Source organism: Athene noctua, chromosome 14, assembly GCF_965140245.1.
Source record: "Athene noctua chromosome 14, bAthNoc1.hap1.1, whole genome shotgun sequence".
NCBI classification, from domain to species: Eukaryota; Metazoa; Chordata; class Aves; order Strigiformes; family Strigidae; genus Athene; species Athene noctua.
Window position 1 is genome coordinate 6,858,849 of NC_134050.1, and position 22,641 is coordinate 6,881,489.

The 22,641-nt window shown below is 40.1% G+C and overlaps 1 protein-coding gene across 5 annotated transcripts in view; it reads right to left on the bottom strand.

The window, feature by feature from the left end:
• GAS2 (growth arrest specific 2) overlaps window positions 1-17,054 on the bottom strand; it is a 95,200-nt gene extending 78,146 nt beyond the window's left edge. The window contains exons 1-3 of one of the 5 annotated variants that reach the window (XM_074918187.1): window positions 16,248-16,282; window positions 7,362-7,397; window positions 6,952-7,113 (exon numbers count right to left, since the gene is read on the bottom strand). In XM_074918187.1, the coding sequence (XP_074774288.1) occupies window positions 6,952-7,093 (142 nt within the window). In that variant the 5' untranslated portion in view covers window positions 7,094-7,113; window positions 7,362-7,397; window positions 16,248-16,282. Of the gene's footprint in view, window positions 1-6,951; window positions 7,114-7,361; window positions 7,398-8,873; window positions 8,910-11,527; window positions 11,580-16,247; window positions 16,348-16,942 lie in introns of those variants that run through there. The other 4 variants (XM_074918189.1, XM_074918188.1, XM_074918185.1 and 1 more) reach the window with 4 other exon arrangements.
• Between the last annotated feature and the right edge of the window lie 5,587 nt (window positions 17,055-22,641).

Genomic DNA, 22,641 nt, shown 5'->3' on the forward strand with positions numbered 1-22,641 from the left:
TATCAACTCATTTTTCATAGACTGTTCCACAGTAATTATCAGTAACAATAGTCTACCCTGCCAAAAAAAAAAAAAAGGGAGAGTGATACCTCATCCCATCCAGATCCACTCCTGCTCCTCAAAACCAGCTTGTTTGCAAGCAGGACAATGGATGGAAGTCTGCCCATGGCTGGTCAGGTTTTTTTGACTCATATTTTTGACCAACAAGCAGCTGTCTGACTAAACCAGGGCTTTTTTTGGTTTTCTAGTTACTTTGAGGAAATTTATTTCCCATTAGATGTCTGGAAACTGAAAACATTAATCCATTAATCCGTTTAGAACCAGTTCACAACATTTTTTTGACAAAAAAAAAAAAAGTAGGGAAAGTAGATTTTAAAAAAAAGGGAAGTAAAGCTTTTCTATACCTTTTCCCTCAGAAGACAGAGGAAAACTAACATTCAAAAGTAACTAAAATGAAGTAGCTAATCAAAAGTTAATATTGTACTTCTGTAATATATTGCTGCTACATTGTAATCTGACAGTTGATGTCACTTATAACACTGAAGATAGTATTATAAAGCAGTATGATTACAAAAATGCTAAAGAAAGGCTGGTTTCTCTAGGCCCTTGCCTAAAAACTGTTGTATATTTCAGCATCCTTTGGGCAAAAAATTGTGAGTCTTTTCAGTTCGGTCAGTTAAAATCAAAGACTAAGATAAAGATCTTCACAGAAAATCACCTTCAGATACACCAGTGGACATACCTTTGGTTGAAGCTAAACTTGGCTTTTCTAACACATCTCTACTTCAGAAATATCTCTTTAACGTGATTTTTTTTCTTCTTCTTTTTATTTCCCCTTAATTCTCTCTGCCATATAGCCCACTTTATAGCTCCTGTATACCTAAATGACTTCTCCAGGCAAAAGAGCAGTAGCAGCACTGCAGACATTCAGTGGTAGCTTGCGCATAACTGACAATACTTCAGCAGTGCCTCCAGCTCAGCCGAAGCCAGGACTGAAACTATGATAGCCCACAGATACAAAAAGTGAACATCTCAGCACCTCAAAATCCTTCATCACCATTCTAGCTTACATACTTTCCCATCTGCCCCATCAGCATTTTTGGCACAAAAGGCATAAAGCCATTAGAAAGCTAAATTTGAAAAATTACTGTGTTATATGAACTGCTTTAATTTGAATAGAGTATTGCATTTTTTAATGTGTTGGGTTTTTTTTTAAATTTGCTTCTAAAACATTTCTTTCAAATATTTTTAACGTACTCAAGATTTTTATTTTATTTTGGAAAGCATAATTTTTCACACAGGTAAAAGAAAAAACATATTCTACATATCTATTCTGTCCTATGATTTTTAGATTTATTATTTCACTGGTCAAGTATTAAAAAAAACTAAAATATATTTCTCTTTACACAGACATGGAAAAAATCTTCTATCTTCTTCTGCTATTTAACAATACATTTATACTCTTTTAAATGCTGAATTGCATTAGCAGTTCAGTCACTGCATATTGTGCACTAAGCTGGAGTATTTTAGTTCTGTTCCCTTTTATGAAAGCTGAAAGAATGAGTTTTGCATTGAACATCTGTATCCAATGAAAAATATATTAGGTGTCAGCTTTCAATTCACTGTATTTTATGGCTCCAAAAGGTGGCATTTCTTTGCTAAAACAGACACTCTGACATATTTAACAGTTGAAATGTATTGATTCAAATGAGAGTAATGTTCATAGCCTGAGGAAAAAAATGGCTCTGTATATTTGTATGGAAAAAACATTAAACTCCATTAAAAATGTATAACTCCCCCTATAATTACAAGAAAGCAGTTGCAATGTTTTTATAGAATGGTAATAACATTAAGTATAATAAAAAAACAACACTAGAAGTATGGGGAAAAAAAAAAAAAAACAAACCAAAAACAGGAATATGCAAGCTTTCTCAAACCTTGCAAGCACTGCTTACCCTCTCTTTTATCACAATTACCAGATACCCCTTAAAAAGACTAATTATACCTGAGCACCTACCACTTGGAAACTGCGGGCAGCTATCTGCAAGGCCACCCAGTCCTCGGGCTCCTAAAGCAATGAGACCAGCAGGTCTGTGAAAGAATACCCAAAAAGAGCCCATGCCCTGGGTGTGTGCCCAAGACGCCAAAGATAAAACATTCCCTATGGGCTGCCTCAGACAGCCAGGGCCTTCAGAAGAAGGCGGAGGGATTCAAAGGCTAAAACAAAGCACCACAGTCTAGTTGGTTCCTCTATGACTGCACTGATCTTCCACACTTATTTTAATAACTACAATGCAAGAGTGACTCCAGCCTCAACACCTAACTCACCGACTGCTGCAATTGTAAACTTCAGTGGTAACACAAATCTACTAGTACTACTTACAAACAGAAACATTTCACCCGAGTGAATCTCTGCAACACATCAACAGAAGGATGAACTTCTACAACACTGAGGCCCCAGTAGAACTTCCCAACCCTCTCCAATTGTGTGTCATTTAAACCCAAGATAACAAAATGCAATAAAAAAATAAAGAAAACAAAGGCCAATGACTTTATGCACATGCAAAAGTCTGACAAGGCTACTCTGTTTCTTTCAACAGCAGACAGCAGGAGAAATGGTTTTATAGCATTATCACTTACTTGAAATGGGACACATAAACAATCCCAAAGGCACACTGATGCTAAAGAAAATTATACAGCCACCCAGTTAAATAAGAAACTGCATCAGTGCCAGCAGAACTACCAGAAGCATCAGTATCATGGATGTATTGATATTCAGACAGTTAAAACCTGCGTTTCCCACTGGCTTGAGCTGAGTATGTTGTTGATGTTGAAAATAAAGGTACTGCTACAGAATCCTCCTAGTCAGCAAGATGAGCAATGACACTGACCTGAAGCAGGTTTTGCTTTAATTCAGAATCAGAGAAAGACAGTTTCCTTGCAGAAGACTTCCCACCCTTCATCCCCCAAGCTTTACACCTCCTTCAACACACCTTTAAACTGCAAGTCTGGTCTTCAACTCGGTGCCTCTCCTAACATCCACACCCCTCTGTTCCTTTTCTCAAAACTACTTCACTTTTGCACCCAAGCAACTTTTACACACCTCATATAACATTCAGCATGTACACATCTAATTCCTCAGCATCTTGTTTTCTCCAGCTCCTTACCTATAAGCTTCTGAAGCCCAGAAAGCTCTGTTAGGAAGAGGCCTCAGCACTGAAGCCTTGGAGCCCACAGACATCTGCCCAGGGCACATCTTACAGGTCTATTCCGTGGTCCCATGTGCTAAGTGAAGATGGATGAAATAAGCAACAATATACAATACAACTCTCTGCAGGTGGCAAATGGGCTCCATGAATGGGAAAAAAAAAAGATCAGAACTCCACACAATAGCCAAAGGGGAAACAGAGACACCATCCCTTTCTATCTGTCCTAAACTACAGACTGCTGCACAGACAGGCCCACTCCTCCTAATGTCAGCCCTTCTGCTTCTGTGGACACACAAGAGGAGGCAAGACAGTACCGGAGAGGACAGCAGAGATGCAAACCCCAAATGCTTTCAAACTGCTGTTTTGCCTCTGCTAGAACATTACTGTGGCCCAACTATGCTAAGACACACATGAAGCTTGCTCAAGGTGGAACAGAAGTTTTCAGTATCCACAGGGGCATTCTACTAAAATAAGTACATACATAATTACCAAATTTGGAGCGTCAGCAGTGAAAACATTGCCCAGTGCTTCCTTGGCTCCATACGTAATAAAAACAAGGCTGAGAGATGATCATGATTTGCAAGAAAATTGGATCAATATTCTTAATGTTGCCACTGCAAGGATCTCTTGACTGAGCCACCAGAGCTCAGCAGAGGGAAGCAAGGGTAAGAGACACAGCATCCACAGCTCAGTCTTCCTCTCCAGCATGCAAACCCCAACCCTTGCAATGCTGATGCGTCAGACTTTGAAAATGCTATAATGTACAATATTGTACGAGTTAATCCCATCTGACATATCGATTTCATCTGCAATGTCCTTCTTCCAGGCCCCAGAATACAGGCAGCTAGAATCTATTCAGCAATGAAGCTGTAATGACAAACAGTCCTCTAAGAAGCTCTGAGCTTCTCTGACACGGTTCCAAAAATAATTAGCAAAATGCATACAAAAGTAGTAGTGATTACTAAAAAAAAACACAACAATATCCATGAATATCAGAATAAAATGTCCAAAGTCTCAGGGTTAAAAATTCTTACAGCATTATCTTCCAGCTGCACCAAGTATCTCAACTCTTCCAGTTTATCACTCTGGTATGGTCAAATTCTAGCTACACCTCATTTCCATCTCATGTCAAAACTCTTCATTAGTATTATAAAGTGCACTATCCTTCTAATGTTTTCCAGTTCAGAATTTTAAACCTACACCAGGCTTTGCTGCTGCAAAAAACTGTCACTTCCAGCAACAGTGTGTAGGGCATATTTGCCTCTCCACAAGAATTTCCAAAAACACCATCAGTTGATCAAACTACCTCAAAGAAGTTCAGTCCTAAAATACTTACTTTTTTTTTTTTTTTTAATCTCCATTTATTTCATATTCATTTTCTTTATAAATTGAAAAATCCTACTGCATTAAAAGTGGCATAAAGACACTTCCAATGAGGCCATACAAATTACAGCATAGAGCAAACCAGGGTGTGGATACAGAATATTATCTGCTCTGTGTGATCTGCAGATCCATGCACGTGAAAATCTATTGACCGTTAATGCAAAGTACATTATTTCTCCCATGGAGGAAAAAAAAATCCCTACAACCAACCAAAAAAGTGTCTGGCATATCCTTTTATCCTTCTGGATGCTGAGAAGTGAGGGAGTACACACAGGTTTTTACGAGGTAAGAGCATGCTATAAATTCACACCTATTTTATCTTACAGCAACATGCTCACACATCCCTCCTCTCATTAAAGTTAACCTACATTATACAGTAATTAAACCAAATTTGAATTCCGAGTTAATATATTTATATGAATACTAATTGCTTTGATTCAGTTACACTTAAGTTATTTTGAATGTGAATTTTAACTTAATTGAATTATTCATTTGAATAACAATGTCCACACAGGAATTCAAAGCAGTTTAATAAATAACTAATTTCAGTTCTTCAGGAAAAACTCTGAGAAAAGAAGAGCTTAGTGTGAGAAGGTGTGGGGGAATGCATTAAGCAAATGAACTGTGTAGGCTGCTTAATTAAAAGAGGGTTGTGCCCATTTAGTTCTGCAGTGCAGAATTTGGTGTCCATATGAAAAAAATCAGATTTTTAATTATAGTTGGCATTTCCGAACCTCCTGCTGGTTGCTACTTTCTTGCGAAAAAGTGACCTCATTCCTAAACTTGTCACTGTGAGAACTCTGTTATGAACGGCAAACAAGCTTCTATTTGTTTTAGAGGGGCTCACTAAAACTTCATTGTTCAAATCATTTAAACAATATATTAAATGCATAATGGAATGGCTTCTTCTGATTCAAAAAACAGTCTTTTGGATTGCTGTCTTGTGGTAATTGGAATGAAAAGTCAAGATTTCTGGATTTTGTTCTGGCATTGCCGAGACAATTTTATATTCAAAACTCATTTATTTAAATGGAAGTACCACACAAAGACATAATTTAAAACAAGTGCCACTTTTGTAGTTCTGGATTCTATTCCAACTCTAAAACGGGTATGGCCTACCTGAAAATACTCTGTTCTTTCATTCTATTGACACTGTACTTACTGACTACACCTCTCATAACACAGTGATCCTTACCTTCCTCTTAAAAAAGAGGACACGCAGCAATGTAGAACATGCAGATAAAAGGTGCTAGATACACTCTATTACTGTACATTATCACTGAGATGGTTCAGCTACAGCATTTGCCAAGACAAGACACCGCCTATGTCTCACCAGAACAGACTTCCAGGAAAACAAACAAAAAAAACCCCCAAACCCACACAAGCCAAATTTATAAACACTCATCCAAATTTACCTCCAAAACAACATCAACGAAAGTTTCATGTAATTCACCTCCTCTGAAACATCTTCTCCTCTTTGTTTAATGAGAGGAACTGCTGGCACTTTTCCCTCAGGATGAGGTATTGTGTAAGTCATATATTTCTTTGGTAGAATCCTTTGGACTTACAGAGATCACAGAAAAGCCATTTTCCCCTGAATGTTCTCAACAAACAACATACTATTTCCTGGCTCATAGTTTCTAAATTCCACCTTCTTCAATGAGTCGTATATCCCAAAGAACTGTCTCTCTCGTTCCTGCCAGGGACATACTCTCATTTGCTCCTCTTCATGTGTACCTCATTTTTTTCTTGGCTTTTGGTTTGCATCCTCCTTCATCAACAACATGTTTTGGCTTCACACACCGAGACATACAGCTGCAACCAGTAAATCCCCAGGTCTCAGCTGCAGCCACGAGGTCAGACCCCTCCATGCACTATCTTCCACAAGTCTTAACATGCACTGCCTTGAGTGGCAATTATCAATCACTAGACTGCTTGGTCAGCAAGGAAATCCTTCTGTTCAAGACTGTCAGTACACTCACACTCTTTAGAAGGCCTACCCATAAAAATGGAAGATGGAGTTGATGGCAGTAATTAGCACCATTCAGCTTAATGGTATTAATACCGAAAACACATGCAAAAGAACATTTTAAAGGAAATTTGAAGAAAAATAATCATAAAAATAAGGATAAAGTTCAATTATGCTACTTACAGAAACACTGTGGAGGCAAATTACTTACTAGCTTTTCTAACCTTGCTAACAGTTCCACTATCTGGAGGCAGCTATGTACCTATGTACCTAATCATAACTCCCTTTATTTCTGAAACACAAAGAAGACTGAAGGACCGAATTTCTAGCTAACAGTGTATAGAGTTCTCTTCCTGCCCAGTATGTGCATTCCATCTTACTCTATCTTACCCAGTAGGTTTGTGAGCCACAGAGCCAAATCCTCCTTCATCGGCAACAAGTTGGCCTCGTGTCTACTTGCAAGCCACTGACTGTATTGATGCATATCAGAGAGGCCAGGCCCACGTGCCTTCGGGCTCAGAGCAGTGCACATTGCTTAGCCGCTTGTTGTACCTGTTTTATCATATTAAAAAAAAAAAAAGAAAAAAGAAAAAAGTACTAAATAAAGTTTCACGGATTCTGTTTTTAGAATTACAGAAGATAACAACAGTAGCTAGGATTCTAACAAATTACATGTCAGACAAACAGATATGGATCTAACACACGAATACAACATTGAGGACTGAAGTTTTGTTTTGTTAATAGATCACACTGCAAGTGATTAAGTCATACAGATAAATGTCAACTTCGTTTGTACTCACCAAGCTACACATGTTGCCAACACATAACCAAATATTCTGCAAGGAATGATTAAAAATCAAATCAAAATAAACATTTTACACAACACTAACAACTCACTACGGTGCCTGATCCAATATCCAGTCAAAATAAATGGAAGGCTTCAGAGATTTTTGGATCAGGCCCCAAAAAAACACGGGAACAACTGAGTTATGCTACTACAGCAAATTTACTAACAATTAAGAAATGCAGTTACCAAATGGAATCAGTCTATTCTACAGCTTTAGAATAATTAAAGAAAAAACCCACCAAATATATTTACTGAATAGCATTATTTCTTCAGAAAGCAGCACAACAGCTAGTGCTGGTCACCCACACTTCCCACTTCCACCTTTTATACAAATACTCCTCTGCTTCAGTGACAACTTTCTGAAACTTAGGTAAGACAATACGTCATGTGTTAAATATTACTTAAGTGTCCTGAGTCTTGCAGCAGTCAGAGACGTTAGGCCCACTGGACCTATATCTCTGCTCCTGAAGGACTAATTCCCCGATCTGTGGCAGAAGTGTGCTAAGGACAGAAGGTTATTTTTCTCTCTGAAAAAGAAACTCAGACCTGGATCCTAATGCTTGCAGTAATGAGCTGAGAGCCTGTTTGCCTGGTGTGCTGTGGCCTGCTGAACACCCAGTCACACCAAACAGCAGCGACAGGGCACCAGGCAGACGTTAAGTGGGGCTGGGAGGTCTGTAAGGAACAGTTCTGGGCCTATTGTCAACCAGCTGATCCACACCAACTGGGGTTACAGACATCAGCTGGCTTCAGCTTATGATACCCTGCAAGCACTGTTTCTTTCTGCCCTTGGCATACCTTTCAAGTCAGGTAGGAGGTAACAGTGACTTTAAAAACAACAACAGAAAAGAACAATTTGTTATACTATTCCACCGTGGCCTGGAATAACAAGAACACTGAAAACAATTCTTTTGCCAAAAAGAGAAAACATTTACTGAATGTAAAAAAAAAAAGCAATTGCCCTTCCATAAAATTGCGCTGTAACTGACATTTCCAAACATATGAAATACTATCTGGGTATTTTAATGCTTACATTAAAATACTCCAGCATTTTTTAACCATACCCTGGGTAACTAAACTCCTTGTTCACAAAAACATCTGCTTAAGCTCTTGTTGAGAGTAGACCCCACCCCAAATCCTGTATTTGGCTTGCCCTTGAGATAGGCACAGCTTTCACTACAAAAATACTTCTTACTGAAATTAGACAATTTTTTTCAGTTGGGGCTGGAGGGGGGGAAATAGACATAAAAAAGACTTAATTCCCTTGGATAAATACACATATCTGTATAAATCAGTAGATTTTGTATTTTTCTAACAACAACAAAAAAATCCTCACGTATCAAAGTTCCTTTGAAAGCATATGAGTTTAAGGCAGACTAAAGTACGTAATTTAAGCACAGCTCTGACTCTGTAAAAATGTCAGCTTGGATTTATGGTTTCCTGGTTGATTAAATCCAAATCATACCTGTTCATTTGAGGCAGGGTGTGAGGGAGTGGAGGGAGAATTAGGCTGTTAGCTCTGCAAAAATCAATCCAGAATGTCACTCTCAAAATAGATTCCTTCAGACTAGATGGTACTAACAGCTAAAGAATTAAAACAACAGTATATTTCAAGTTGCTCTAAGTCATTCAGAACCATGCCAGTTAGTGCTTCAAATGACTGGATGGAAACTGATGCACGATGGATAATTGACACCACCCTGTCTTCAAAGATTATATGGGGAAAATAAAGTATAAATATGTCAGTCATATACTTTATTACCAGAAAAAAGAAAAACTAAAAATATTTTTTGACTGATTTCTGGAGTCTGTAAACTCCATTGTTAAGGTGAGAACCAGAACCAAAACTAGTTTACTCTCTCGAATAACCTCTGAAATTATATTGGTAAAAAGTAACAAAAAAAAAATTTTCTCACTCTTGAACGTTCACTTCATATACATTACGTATATAAAGTAAAAATACATCATTTTTTCGCATCATTTTTTCCAGTTTATTAACACCTATGTATCTAAATATTTAGAAACAAAATCCTGCAATTTGTTTCTTTTGACATACAGATTGGAAAAATATACCTGAAAAAAGAAGCACAAGTGTAGTAAAGGAACCAGTTAGACAGAGCACCTCTTCACTGGAAATAACTTCACAGTTCATACATGCTTTGAGAAGGGGGTTAGACTAGATGACCCCTGGAGGTCCCTTCCAAACTAAATTAGTGTGTAACTTTGTATTTCAAGGATGCACACAGCAGTGTTCATCATGGGACCCTAAGCGGAGTCTGCCCTGCTAGGATTATAACATATGGCACACACACTGAGCTGGGCCATATTAAGAGGAAAACTACAGAAACAACATCCTTTTCTTTCACCTTGGGAAAGGTCCCCCTACCTTATCACTTCTAACATCACATATATGAAGTGCCCTCTGAAACTTGGAGCCAATTAATAACCAACCACATTATAATATGACTGACAGCCAGGCAGATATAATACAGGCTGCTGCCACTGCTGAGGCTGATGTAATTCTAAGGTCTGAAAATTGTATTTCTTGAAAACTAGAGAAAAGAGGGAAGGCTTCTGAAGCAGCTACATGGAGGCAGTCTGGGTTTCCCCATCAGTCTGTGAAACAAGCACTGCGGTCTGTTTATGCTTCACTCTGATCTCTGGGGAGATGCAGAGCAGAGAATTCAGGGATTTGAGATGTCACTTCAGGTGTCTCAAATACAGGGCTGTCTTTAAATACATTTCATACTGACCTACCTTTGTTTCATAAAACTCAGCAACCAGGTTGTGTAAAGGTCTCAAGGAACTTTTGAGACTCACTGAAGGAAGAAAAGTGAGAGAACAAAGAGCTCCGACTCTGGAGGATTCATGGGCTTCAGTTTCATAGTAACTGTGGTAGTAGGAAGAGAGAAGATCCAGAGACAAGATGCATATTCTGAGTTTAAAGTAGTTTTATTAGGACACGGGTTCTCAGAACAGGAAACTAGGAAAGACGAGAAGATAGAGAGGTGACAAAAACCTCTAGAAGCTGAAAATGACTCAGGCATCTATACTGGAACTAGGTCTGCTTGAAATAGTAGCCCCGACTTAAAAAGTTAATACTGATGAGTCTCCACTGGGAAGAACCCTGAAGACTCACAGATTAATCACATACCATCCAACCTCACCTCTCTAAGTTTTATTTAATTGCACTTCTGAAAAGAAAATTAATTTTCCCCTTCCCCAGTACTTTTCTGAAATCCTGCCCTACACTTCAGTAAAATACTTTCATGTTAGAATCAAAGCAACAAAACTCCTACCTTGGATTTTTAAGAAAAAGCATAACAAAACAAAACAGAAAAACACCCTTCAAGGAGCAGAGCATAATTTGTTACTTGTAGTTCCTCTCACAAATTCTGTAACTGACATTGGGGGTCAGTTATCAAAGTGCAAGCATCTGAAGCTCTCAAACTCTTAATTATTCTTCTATGCAAACACTGAAGGCTACTGAACTTTAACTTCAGCCTCCACGATACTTCAGTGCTAAAGTACTTAAGCTTCATTAAAATGTTCATCTACTTAATCAATTTAGCCCATACATTAGCTATTAAAACTTCACCACATACTAACTGGGACCTGTGAAGAAGCTCAACTGAGTTAGCTGGATGAAGCTGACAGCAGTTGGGTCCTGAGCTCCTCCTTCAAGATTTCTTTGAAGATTCTACCTGTAGCCAAGGCCAGACCCTTGATTCTTTGCTCAGATACCATCAACTCACCTCCTTAAAATGTCTGGTGAGCCGGACAAAAGGTTAGTGAATAATTTGGTCAGGAAAATGGACTAACTTGCCACAGAGGTAGACAGTAGCATTCAAGGATGCATCACTGCAGCTGAGGCAAGGCTCTTTGGCTCCAACAGCTACTTCATCCTTTCCTTTTGGCAGACATAAGGTATGAACAAAGTAGCCAAAATATATTTGTTGTCCTAATCTCACTACTTTCTAACAGCAACATCAAATCATCATATATAAAGCTCTTAAAAACTAGCCAACACAAACATGTCAAATATTTTCTAGAATGTAACACTTCCCTATAAACTGTTGAGGCTGACGTGAGATATGCACAAGCATTTTCAAAACTTACCTCTCAATGCTGCGTTCCTCAAACAGCAAAATCTTCCCCCTACTATTCTGAAGGCAGACAAGGAAAGCTCTTTAACTACTTTTCATTCTGTTTTGCTACAGATCATATTTATGCAGCACAGCCCTTTTTTCCACCTCTCTCAATAAGAGGACGACATCTCAAATTCTTAGACTTATTGTCTAGCTGAAGAATTCAGCATGGGATAGTTTACAGTATACCTAGTGACATGTAACAGATTCAACACACTGAAAGGGTCTATTTCTCTCTCCTTGCTTCTACCAAACAGTGAAGTTTTTATTTTGCTTTACAGTAGTACATTTAGTTTTCTGTGTATTGTAGCTCACTGTTTGCCTTTTGCCAGCAGTGTAACTTACACTATCTGCTGATTTTTGTCAGTGATCATCAGGTGAAAGCAATGAGAATCAAACAAGTAATCTTCTGTAATTCCACTGGCTTTTGTTGGGGTTAACTGGTAGAACAAAAGGATTCAAGAATGATACACTCTGTACTCAAAACACACAGGAGGGAAAAACTAATCCAGAAAGTAAAATTGGCTGCACAATTAGGCACTCACAGTTGCAGATGCCTGGATTCAATTCCATTTCCTATTCCAACCAGCCTCCTTACCTGTAAAATTGTGATAATAGTACTCTTCAACCAAAACCAAATATGATCAGGAGGAAAAAATGTACCAATATAGTAAAAAATTATATATAAAGGTGTGTATGCATAGATACACATACACAGAAAATACACATGCTCCACCTTGTGAACTGATTTTACAAACGAGTAAGTTTTTACTCCAAATTACCCATCCAGTTCCAGCATATAGCGCATATATATATAATGGCTGATTCTGAATCGCTGCTGGCTATGCAGTGCTCTCTCTATTACACAAGTTTCACTGTTGCTTCAACCTTATTCCTAATTACAACATGTGCATTAGTTCTCAAACAAAAGGAGGCTTGAACCACTCCTTTTAACTTGCTCCTAGATGCAATTCTTCCAGGTCAGGGGTGAAGCAGTCTTGTTGAGTTACTTGCTCTTTATGACTAGGTTTAAGAGTTAGCATAGAAATTCAGTATCCAGTGAAACAAGCATTTTTCTTTGTATTTGCATTCAGTCAGAAAAGAATTAAAAGATCTTAAAAGTGTCTATGGATGGAAAAACAAAATCATAAAGCAAAGTCAGAACTCTGTTTAGAGATCAATCAAATGATCTCTGTTGCAAAGGTCCTACGTGATGTCCTCTTTGCACCACACCAGCTTCACTGTGACGCTGCACAACAGACACCCATCCTGGCCCCCAGGTACCATCACCTAGCAGACCAGCTAAGGGGACTGGCTCTGTTCAGCTGGCTGCCAAACCAGAGTATCCACAAGTGAAGATACACACCTATGCCAATTCAGGGACTTAGTTGCTCTATAACTGGAACAGAAGATGGCGTAACACTGCCTTGGACACTGGGTTCAAAGACTCTAGTTCATCAAATCTTCACAGAATTAAATACGCAGCCTTTAAGCTTGTGAAACGAGGCCTCTTGTAATATGACTGAGGAAGCACGTTAGCTATCAGTTCTAGCAGAAACACATCACGCACACAACTGTGCAATAGCTTTACTGTCAGTGGCAGAGCAAACAGCAACTTAGACAAGCGCAGCAATAGTTTTACTCTGAAGGAACTGGAACTTGAGCACCAAACTGCACACTGGCTTTGACAAAGGGGTATCAGCTATAACTGCAGACAATCTCCTGCTGTCTTAGAGAGAAGGTAATGCTATTGGAAAGCAGCCATCCTGGAAAGAGAGGAGACAGAGGATCAAAAGCCAGAACAGAGCTCATGAGTATCTGGCAAGGGTCTCTGCTGGATCTCCCTGCTAGTTCTAATCACCTCAAGCAGATGGAAAAGAACAGAACTTTTGAAACTTATACTGGAGTTTCAGTGGACTGTGTGAAGCTTGCACTTACTGCAACTGCAAGTTGGGTGCAAAAGAGCCTTAAATAAAAGATTCAGTGTTCATAAACACATTAGGTTGCAGCAACAAAACACACATTTGTGCAAGCAGAAATGAGGCTGCCTACAATGTGGGACCCATACTTGCAGTCACCACTTTCATGCAAGCAAGTGCCAGTTTTACACATGTAGCGCATCCAACCATTCACATCTGAAAAATGATTTCAGTTTTCCTGTCTCAGTGTTGGCATATTTTTCAGATATGGAGAGTATACGATTAGTCCACAGACTAAAGGCTGCTCTTGTTTTTTCACCCCCTCACCCATATACATACTTGTGTGTATACACACAAATACATGCAGAAAGAAGGAAAAAAAGATGTATGAATGTCTTCCTTTGAGAGCCACAGAGGTAACTAACAACTTCTGTAATTGGTATTGTTAATGTCAGGAAACTGTTCCCTATGGTGAGATCTGCTAGACAGTGGAATAATTTCCCCAAGTGAAACCATGAAAGCTCCCCTACTTGAAATCCTTAAAGTGGACTAAAACAAGCATTAAGAAAAAACCTACAGACCTGTCACTCACTGGTAGATGTTACTCAGTCCATCTTTACCACCTGCAATTTCCCGTTTACTACAGAACAGTAATTGCTCTAATTTTGCCTTTTACATATGTAAAAGCAAACACAATCACCTTTAAAGTGATACTGCTACTAGATTGCAAAGCTCCTCCTGGGCTATTGCAGAGCTTTCCCTTCTGTAAGGAACAGGTCACTCTTGTCTGCACCATCCTAAATACATGTATCTCTAATCTTAGTTTTCTCACTACCATAAAGAAGCAGATAAAAGATAAGCTCAAAAATGCAGCAAGCATATTTTTGTAAGGAAATTCAATTTTTCTAGATATTTTATTATCCTTATAAACTATACCACAACCTATTTAGCCCAAGGTTTCTGGAGCTTTCCCAGATTAACTTGGAGCATACTGTATGTTAGGCGCAGGGGGAGGGGCACTGGAGGGGAACCACCATCTGAAACTCATTAATCAATTAGAATTTTTAAGGGCTTACATCAAAATGTGATCTACACTGATAAAGTAAACTTTATTCACAAGAAGCCTTTGTCCTTTACGTTATGAATATACGTGTTACAAATGTGTGCAGTACTTTGAGCAGAGGATAGAGAACCTGGCACAACAGCTTACCAATACTTTAGACCTGTAAGGCTCTTGGTCTGAGGCCAGACCAAAATGAAGTTAACTGCACTTAAAAATCTGAGCTAATCATTGGAAGCCTAGACATTTTCAGGACTATGCCTAGTAGAAATAGTTTTGCTGCCTTGATAATGTCTCCTCTACAAAATGAAGGCAAAAAGTCCTTCTCATATAGACCAAAACAAAACTTCAGGAATGTTCAATATCTACTTGCTCATAAAATTATAACTTCTGGAAACTGACCCTGATTCCTAACACAGTCCAAAAACTTTCAAGTTGACTTCTCTTTGCCTGTCTCTCACTGTAAGCTTTTCTGCTTGTCTAAGCAAAATAGCTGTTAAAAATTAGTACAGAAGAAGTTTCAACCTCCACCAACTAGAAAAGGAAACACATATTTAAACTGACATATCTCATCTTCCAAGGAGCATAAGCGTGTCTCTTGCTGGAAGCACACTATGCAGGCAGAATTACAAGCTGACTCCCAATCATCAGCTTTGCTTTTAATTATGAAGTTCCATTTCTAAATCCTGTCCTGAAATTAGTGTGAAGCTTAACTGAGAGGTGTAAAGTGGAGTTGAAGAGGTACTTTGGATAGTAAGTGTGCCAATTTAAATAAGACTGTGGGTAAAATAAATAAAGTGACCAAATAAGTTAGTAGCCTAAAGTCAGTAAGAGCTAGAAACTTGAGGGTAGTATGACTCTTCCTCACCTCACCACCTCCATCTAGGTTTGGTTGTGGTTCCAACTAGGGTAGAAGGGTGTAATGCTGATCAGATGGCCTATGGTACCATGATATGAATTTAGGAATGTCAGCTAATTTCCTATTAAATCACAAACCACATCACAAAACCAACATAAAACCATTACACTTGGCTCAGCATCTAGTCCACAGTGAAGAAACCATTCATAATTTAACGTGCGGGGGAAAAATACTGGGTTTGTTCCCTTTTTAATTTCAAAGTCATGTCAGAAGTGGGCTGGAATGGCACTGGGGAGCCTGCGCTGCGCCCCCCTGGTGCCCCAGGAGCGCCCCTCGGCCGGGAGCGCGCAGCGGCGCGGTGCCGCAGGCTGCGGACAGCAGTCCCCGCTCGGGAAGGCGGCAGTGCGGGGCTCCGCGCAAAGCACGAGGGAAGAAGCGCAGCCCTCTAAAAGTCAAACGCTGCCCTCCTGAGAGCTGACTCCAGAGCCTGAGGACGACACCGAGAACCTGGACGGGTGGATTTGAGATTCCCCGCTCTGGGGCGGTGGGGGCCGGTCGGGAGCGCCCGGCGCAGCCTCCGCAGCGCGGCGGGGCTCGGCCGTGCCCCCCCAGCCCGCATTCCCGCAGCCCCCGAGCTCGCCCCGAGCCCGTCCTGACCCCCTGCAACCCAGCGCTACGCGGAGCGGCCCGAGAGATAAATCAGAGGGCGGGGGGAGGGAGCTGAGCCTGTAGGAACGACCCGACAGACGGGCTGGAAACGCGCACGGCGCCTCGCAAGGGGAATCCCCCCCCCCCCTCCTCCCTCCACAAGCGCCCCGGCAGCCGCTCCCCCCGCTCCCCGCCCCGCTCTCACCCGCCGCGGAGCCGCGATGCGTTTGTCCTGCCCGGGCCGCGCTGCGCAGTGAGGCTGAGCTAACGGCTTTGCCATGAGCGCTGCAAGCGCTGCTCCCAGCTCTGCCCCCCGGGGGCAGGACCAAGCAAACCCGCCGCGGGGCCAGCAGCCCCCGGGCGAGCCGCCCGTGGGGTCTCCCCACGCACGCCCGCTCTCATTGCGCCTCCGCGATGCTTTCAAATTCCGGACGGTCAGAGAGAGGGAGGGGAAAGAAAAAAAAAAAAAAAAAAAAGACAAAAACACCAAACCAAACTCACAAAACGCTACAAGCAGCCCCCGCCGAGCCCTGCCGCTTCCCCCGCGGGGCCCCCACAGCCGCCCCCCGGGACACGGGGGGAAGGAAACAAAAGCACCTACTGGCAGCGAGGAGCGCGCCGGGCGAAGCTCACCTTCCCGCGGCGCCCCCCGGCCCTGCTCCTGAAACCCGAAAGCGGCGGCGAGACACACGAAACGCCCTTAATTTAAAAGAGCCCGGGCTGGCAGCGCTCCCCCCGCCGCCGGGGCAGGCAGGCAGGCAGGCAAGCAGGGCTCCCCCCGCCGCCGGGGCAGGCAGGCAGGCAGGCAGGGCTCCCCCCGCCGCCGGGGCAGGCAGGCAGGCAGGCAGCGCTCCCCCCGCCGCCGGGGCAGGCAGGCAGGGCTCCCGGGGCCGCACTCACCGGCCGCCCGCCGCGCCGCTGGCCCCCCCGCCGCCGTCCGCCGTCCCGCCGCGCTGAGCTGAGCTGAGCAGACCCGCAGCAGCCGCGCTGCCGCTCTTCATACTTCTGTCCGCTCCGCTCGGCGCTCTCTTTGGGAAACCCTTTTTTTTTTTTTTTCCTCCTTTTTTTTTTTTTTTTTTTTTTTTTTTTCCCTCTCCGAAACCGATTTCCTATATTTCAGCAGTCCACACAGGCTGAACGGAAGTTAAATACTTACTTTTTTTCAGAGGGACGGCAAACGCAGTTCACACTGATTTACCCTTGAAATGCTGAGATATTGTATTACAGCCCTTGGCAGCAAGTTGGTCCTTGGGTCCATTTCTCTTTTATTATTATTACTGCTTTTCCAAGACTCTTGATTGTGGAAAAAGAATCTAAAAAAAAAAAAAAAAAGAGAGAAAGGAAAATTTCACATCCAAGATAAAACTCTTTAATTTGACTAATTGTCTCTGGATTTTTTTAACCCTTAGTAGCACTTCTTTTAATTGTCACTTTTTTTTTTTTTTTTTTTTTTTCTGACTAAAGGAACATCTTAGGGAACTCTGCTTTATGGCATATTTCTCCAAAACAATTTCATGCCACCTTGTAGTCTCTTTTGATTGAACATAAACTGTATGCTGTTCATAATTAATCAATCTTATATTACATTTTTAGAAGAAAGATGGGTAGAGATTTTGCTTGCTCATGTATGTCTGTGCTTCGTTTGCCAAGCTAAGTCCTAGCACACCTTTATTTCAGTGATTTCATTCTCACCTTCTTTCATTTTCGTGACATTACAACATTTTTTTTAAATGTCAGAGATAACCTTCTCCAACTGTTGTTTATTCACTTATTCCCTGCACGGAGAAGCCCCTTTCGTGAATTCAATAGCGGGAAACAGATGTTCAGACTTCTGCTCCTCTTAATGCATGGATGTAGATTGTCCTGTTGAGTTTTCTAATGGTATCATGTTATCACTTTCCATAAGAGTGCTCCAGTCAAACAGCACACTGATTTTTTTCTTTCACAGCATATATCCATTTACTTAAATTGTTCTAGCCAAAGCACATTATGTATAATGGTACTGAAAGAATTGTTTTAACCTGATTGCTGAAAAGCACATCAAGCTGACCCTTGTTTTTTATTTACATTCATTCCTTTGTACTCTGATCTTCTGGGAAAATGGGATTTGCACAATTAATGCTGGACTATTTCTCAATAATTGCATTGTAAGCAAATTCCTGTTCTCTGAGCAGATGTTCATTTCTAGCCAATCAGAATACATTCATCTTTCGTTATTTATTGTATTACTATACTCATATTATGCTGTTCTGATGGATTATTAACTGCTGTGATGAGTGCTACTTAAATGAGAGCATTTCATCAGCGTGCTGATGTATTTAACTATGATGAGCTCTAGCCATGTACTGTGTAACAGTACAGAATTAAATGAACTCCTAGTTTTGTTCTGCTTAGCAAAATTTGGAAGCCCCTGGGCATGATGGTTTTCTTGGTCAGAAAAACAAAATATGAAGGAAGCTCTCAGATATCCTACAAATGCACTGAGGCAGAACTGATGGTGAGCTGATGAGCAGATTCCTGTATGCATTTAACTACCTTACAGAGGTTTTATCTGACCTTGAGAAAGATTTTAATTTTTTTTTAATAACAAGCAACAATTTAAGTACAATTTATGTGTCACCTCAGTATAATAACTTGAGAAGACCAATTCTGTTAAGGTGTCCTCTATACTTAAAAGTCCTGCCACTTTCTAGAGAAGTCAGAAAACATTTCCCTTAGCAACATCTCCAGCAAAAGCTTCTCAAAGTTCACATGTACTCTTGAAGTTACAAGATTCCTACCAAGCTGAGGAGCAGTTCTACACAGGGAGTTAAGCTGAGGCTTTTCCACATGTCATGCAATAATAAATCTTGTATGTGTTAGCATATGTACCAATGGGGAGGGCTGAAAAAGCAGTTTTAAGATTTTGAAGCCCAAGTCAGTTGTGCACTCTTTGATATGGTCAGTTTGTACCACAGAATAATCTCACATCAGGTGATAGTAAAAGAGCATGCATTCGTAGATACACTATCTATGGATCTTTTCCTACCTTTTGTTATTTCAGTCATTGGTTTCTTACCATTACTTTGTAAAGAATCGATAAGAGATGAACAATGTGCAACACCCAGTACAACAATTAAGAAAAAAACCCGAAGGTTAGATCAAATCTTGTACAAGCAAGACCAAGGGGAACACAGCGCCAAGTATGCATCTGAAATGCACATTATATAAATGCTGTGGAAGTTTCAGTAGTGACACCGCCATTACGAATGCACTGAGATTCACACTTCATGCAGAACTACAACTTCTCTGTTTCACACTTAAGCATTAGAACTTGGCTTTCAAATTTGACACAGTAACTTCCGAGTCACAGCACAAATATGTTTTCTACATAAGGTTGTTTCAATAATATCCTTGCTAACCTTTGAGGAGGAAATACACAGATGTTTCCTTGTGAAAAGCTGTAATTTTCTTCACTATTTCCCTACATAAACAATCTTAGCTCCTCACACTTTCAGCTTCCAGCATCCAGATGTTCTGATAATATCTTTGACGCAACCTACTTCCAAACAGATAAGAGAATGGTGGGCATGTAAATAAATAATGATTTAAAGACAGGCATAGGAAAGAGAAGGGAGAGAGGGAGAAGACTTAAAATGGCTGAGGAAGGTAAAGCTTGTTTGGAAGTCGTATGCACATGCAGGAAACCTGAGCAAAATTATTACCATGACTAGGACGAAATGGTTCTACACATTGTCATTTAGATAATTTCAACAGTAGGAAGGGAATATTAACCCTCAAAAGAGAGAGAAGACGTGTGTTATTGGCTGAGATGCAGCAAATTCTATCTACAGTTATCATAAACTTTTTATGATTTGGGATAGAAATTCAGGTTTAAAGATTCTGACAGATTTACTCTAACTTGGTTGCACATTATAAATCTTGATGATAGATAATTCAAGATGAAATTTTGGAGCACAAGGTCAGCAAGGATGATCACAGTGGCCCATTTTAAGCCATGAAATTCCTCAGCCCTTTTCTAGAATTGCCTTGTAATCACCATCTCTGGTGACCTACAGATGCTATATCATTCTATGGCATTATCAGGATTTTCTGAAGAAGGTATCTTGCCAGTCACTTACAGATGGGGGCAGAAATTTACCTAGATGAGAGGGTTATCAATGCACACAGAGCTGAAGCAGCAGTCACTAAATGAGTGAAAGAAAAGGGAGCAGGAGAGGGAGACTGTAGAGAGGAGGTTGAAGTTCTCAGGAAGCAGAGAAGAGACACGGGCATCTGGTTTGACATATCTCCAGATCACACTTTCCTGGTGATTTTCTAAATTTCCCAAATACTCCTTCTTCAGTATGGAATTAGTGTCACAACTGACCAGTACAATACCAGTCAAATATAATCGATAGAATGGATAGAATGGAATTTATGACATCCCAATTCTATAACAACTCTCAAAACACATGCAGCCATTAAACAGGACATACCTTGGTCAGCTAAGAGAACAGAGGTGGGGTGGGAGAGAGCAACTGAGGTGAGTAGCAGGAATGATTAATAAAGTGTATATTGCATAGAGAATGTCATACTTGTTAATTTTCTTGCTTTTTGCCGCTAAAGAGACTATGCAATTAAACTATTTAATTGAAAATAAAGCAAGTTTGGAGTGCAGAAATATATTTACTCTGTTCTTTCTTTCACAGAAGTTAAAATTCAAAAGATGTGGAGTCAGAGGCGAATAAAAATTGCTGGTACTTGAGTCAGTTTGCTAGAATATGAGCAGCCACGAGTGCAGACCTTGTTTCATAAATGACTTAGCATTGTCCCAATATTATAATCCTTTGCACAAAAAATTCCATGTCTTCCTTGACTTTTAAAAAAGGCAGAGTAGTCAGTAGCCTTGCGGGCCTGTGATCTATAAATATATCCTTGTGGAACTCAATGAAATGTATTGCACTGACCAGTACCATATACCTCTTAATTTTATGTTTTTTTCTAGACCACTTGGAATATAATGTATAAATCCTAGTTAAAATGAGTCCTGTGTTTGGCAATTTGAAGAATATGTGGAAAATCACGAATGGGTAAAACTTAAAATTAGTTCAGTTATGCATAATTTTCCATTTTAATTATAATGAAAATGAGGCATGCTGTAAGTTAATTCCATCCTCTGATACTTCAGTTCAACACACTCAATGACTTTGTAATCAATTGAACTTTCATCAAACCTGTGTTAAAACACCCATTTTAAAGTTCTGCGAATAAACTGCAAATAACTCCTTCACCATAGAAGTAGTATGTTTTGTCCTTCCATCTTGTAAACCTACTGTGCAAGAAATGTACTTTCTATTAATATAATTATACATGACTTAAAATAATTACAGCTTTCATGAAACTTTTTTGGGTTAATCTTAAATGTGAACTGACTGCTATAATCTGAGATAAACAAGTTTTCATCATTGTAAGCCTAAATATCAGTTAACTGTTTCCTCTGCATCATATTTACTAAAACATACCTTCTTCTGATCTTTTGGAGTAATCTTCATCAGCCAGGGGAAACACCTGGTTGAAATTTGACCCAATAAAAGACATTTTCTACCATCACGGAGTACTCATACTTCAACTGACCTTCCGTGCACCAGCAGATATAGAGCGTGCAGAAACTACAGGTGTACAGTACGTGCTCGCTGGGACATACATTATGGAATATGCACTACTGGCATGAAGTGCTCACAATTCTGATTTATATAGAGAGCTATTTTTTGGCTGAGTGTCATACTAATTTATTCATGGATACATAGCATGCAGTTGACATACAAAGAAGAACACAGGGGTTGACACAGTGACTAGGTGAAAGTCTATGTTCTGTTCGACAGCTAAAGTGCAATGATCTGTCTCTACACAGACCAGTGCCTTAAACATTAACAAGGCAGATTGTGGGTTTTTTGGTTTGTTTTTGTTTTGTTTTGTTTTTTTTCTTAAATATGATGACCTCAGATACTACATTGATAAAGATAATTTAAATGCCTAGGTAGATTAGATAGGCCCCATAACACCTTCCTTCCTTCTTGAAGTGCAATCAGTGATTCTCACATAGAGAACTCAAAGTTGTCCTCATACTGCACTGCCTCCCCACTAGAGAAGTAGCAACTGACAGTGACTCAGGACACAATATAGCAACTGAAACTAACTCAAATACCTGCCAGAACAGCCTAAATGTAAATAAAGTCATGGCAAAATGCATATTCAATCTCTGTTCCTGTTCCTTATATTTTACAAGAGCCCCAGATTTTGTGGTTGGTTTCTACTTGGGATGGACAAGTCATTAAAATAAGGTGCTATCCAAGGTCACATAGGAGCATTAGGTTTTAACTATCACCAGCACAAGAACAGCAATAAGAAAAAAAAGGATGTAAGAATGCCAATAGCTACCACAGCAACACAGTTTTCTTGTATCAGAAGTGTTCTGGAATTATTTTATCAGCTTCTTCCTGTACACAAACTGATTTTCATAGGAAGTAACAGGTAAACCCTGTGCTTTGGGAGGCAATTTACAAACAGTCCAGATTCACACATCACAGTTTCTTGAAAATAACAAATTTTCCAGACCA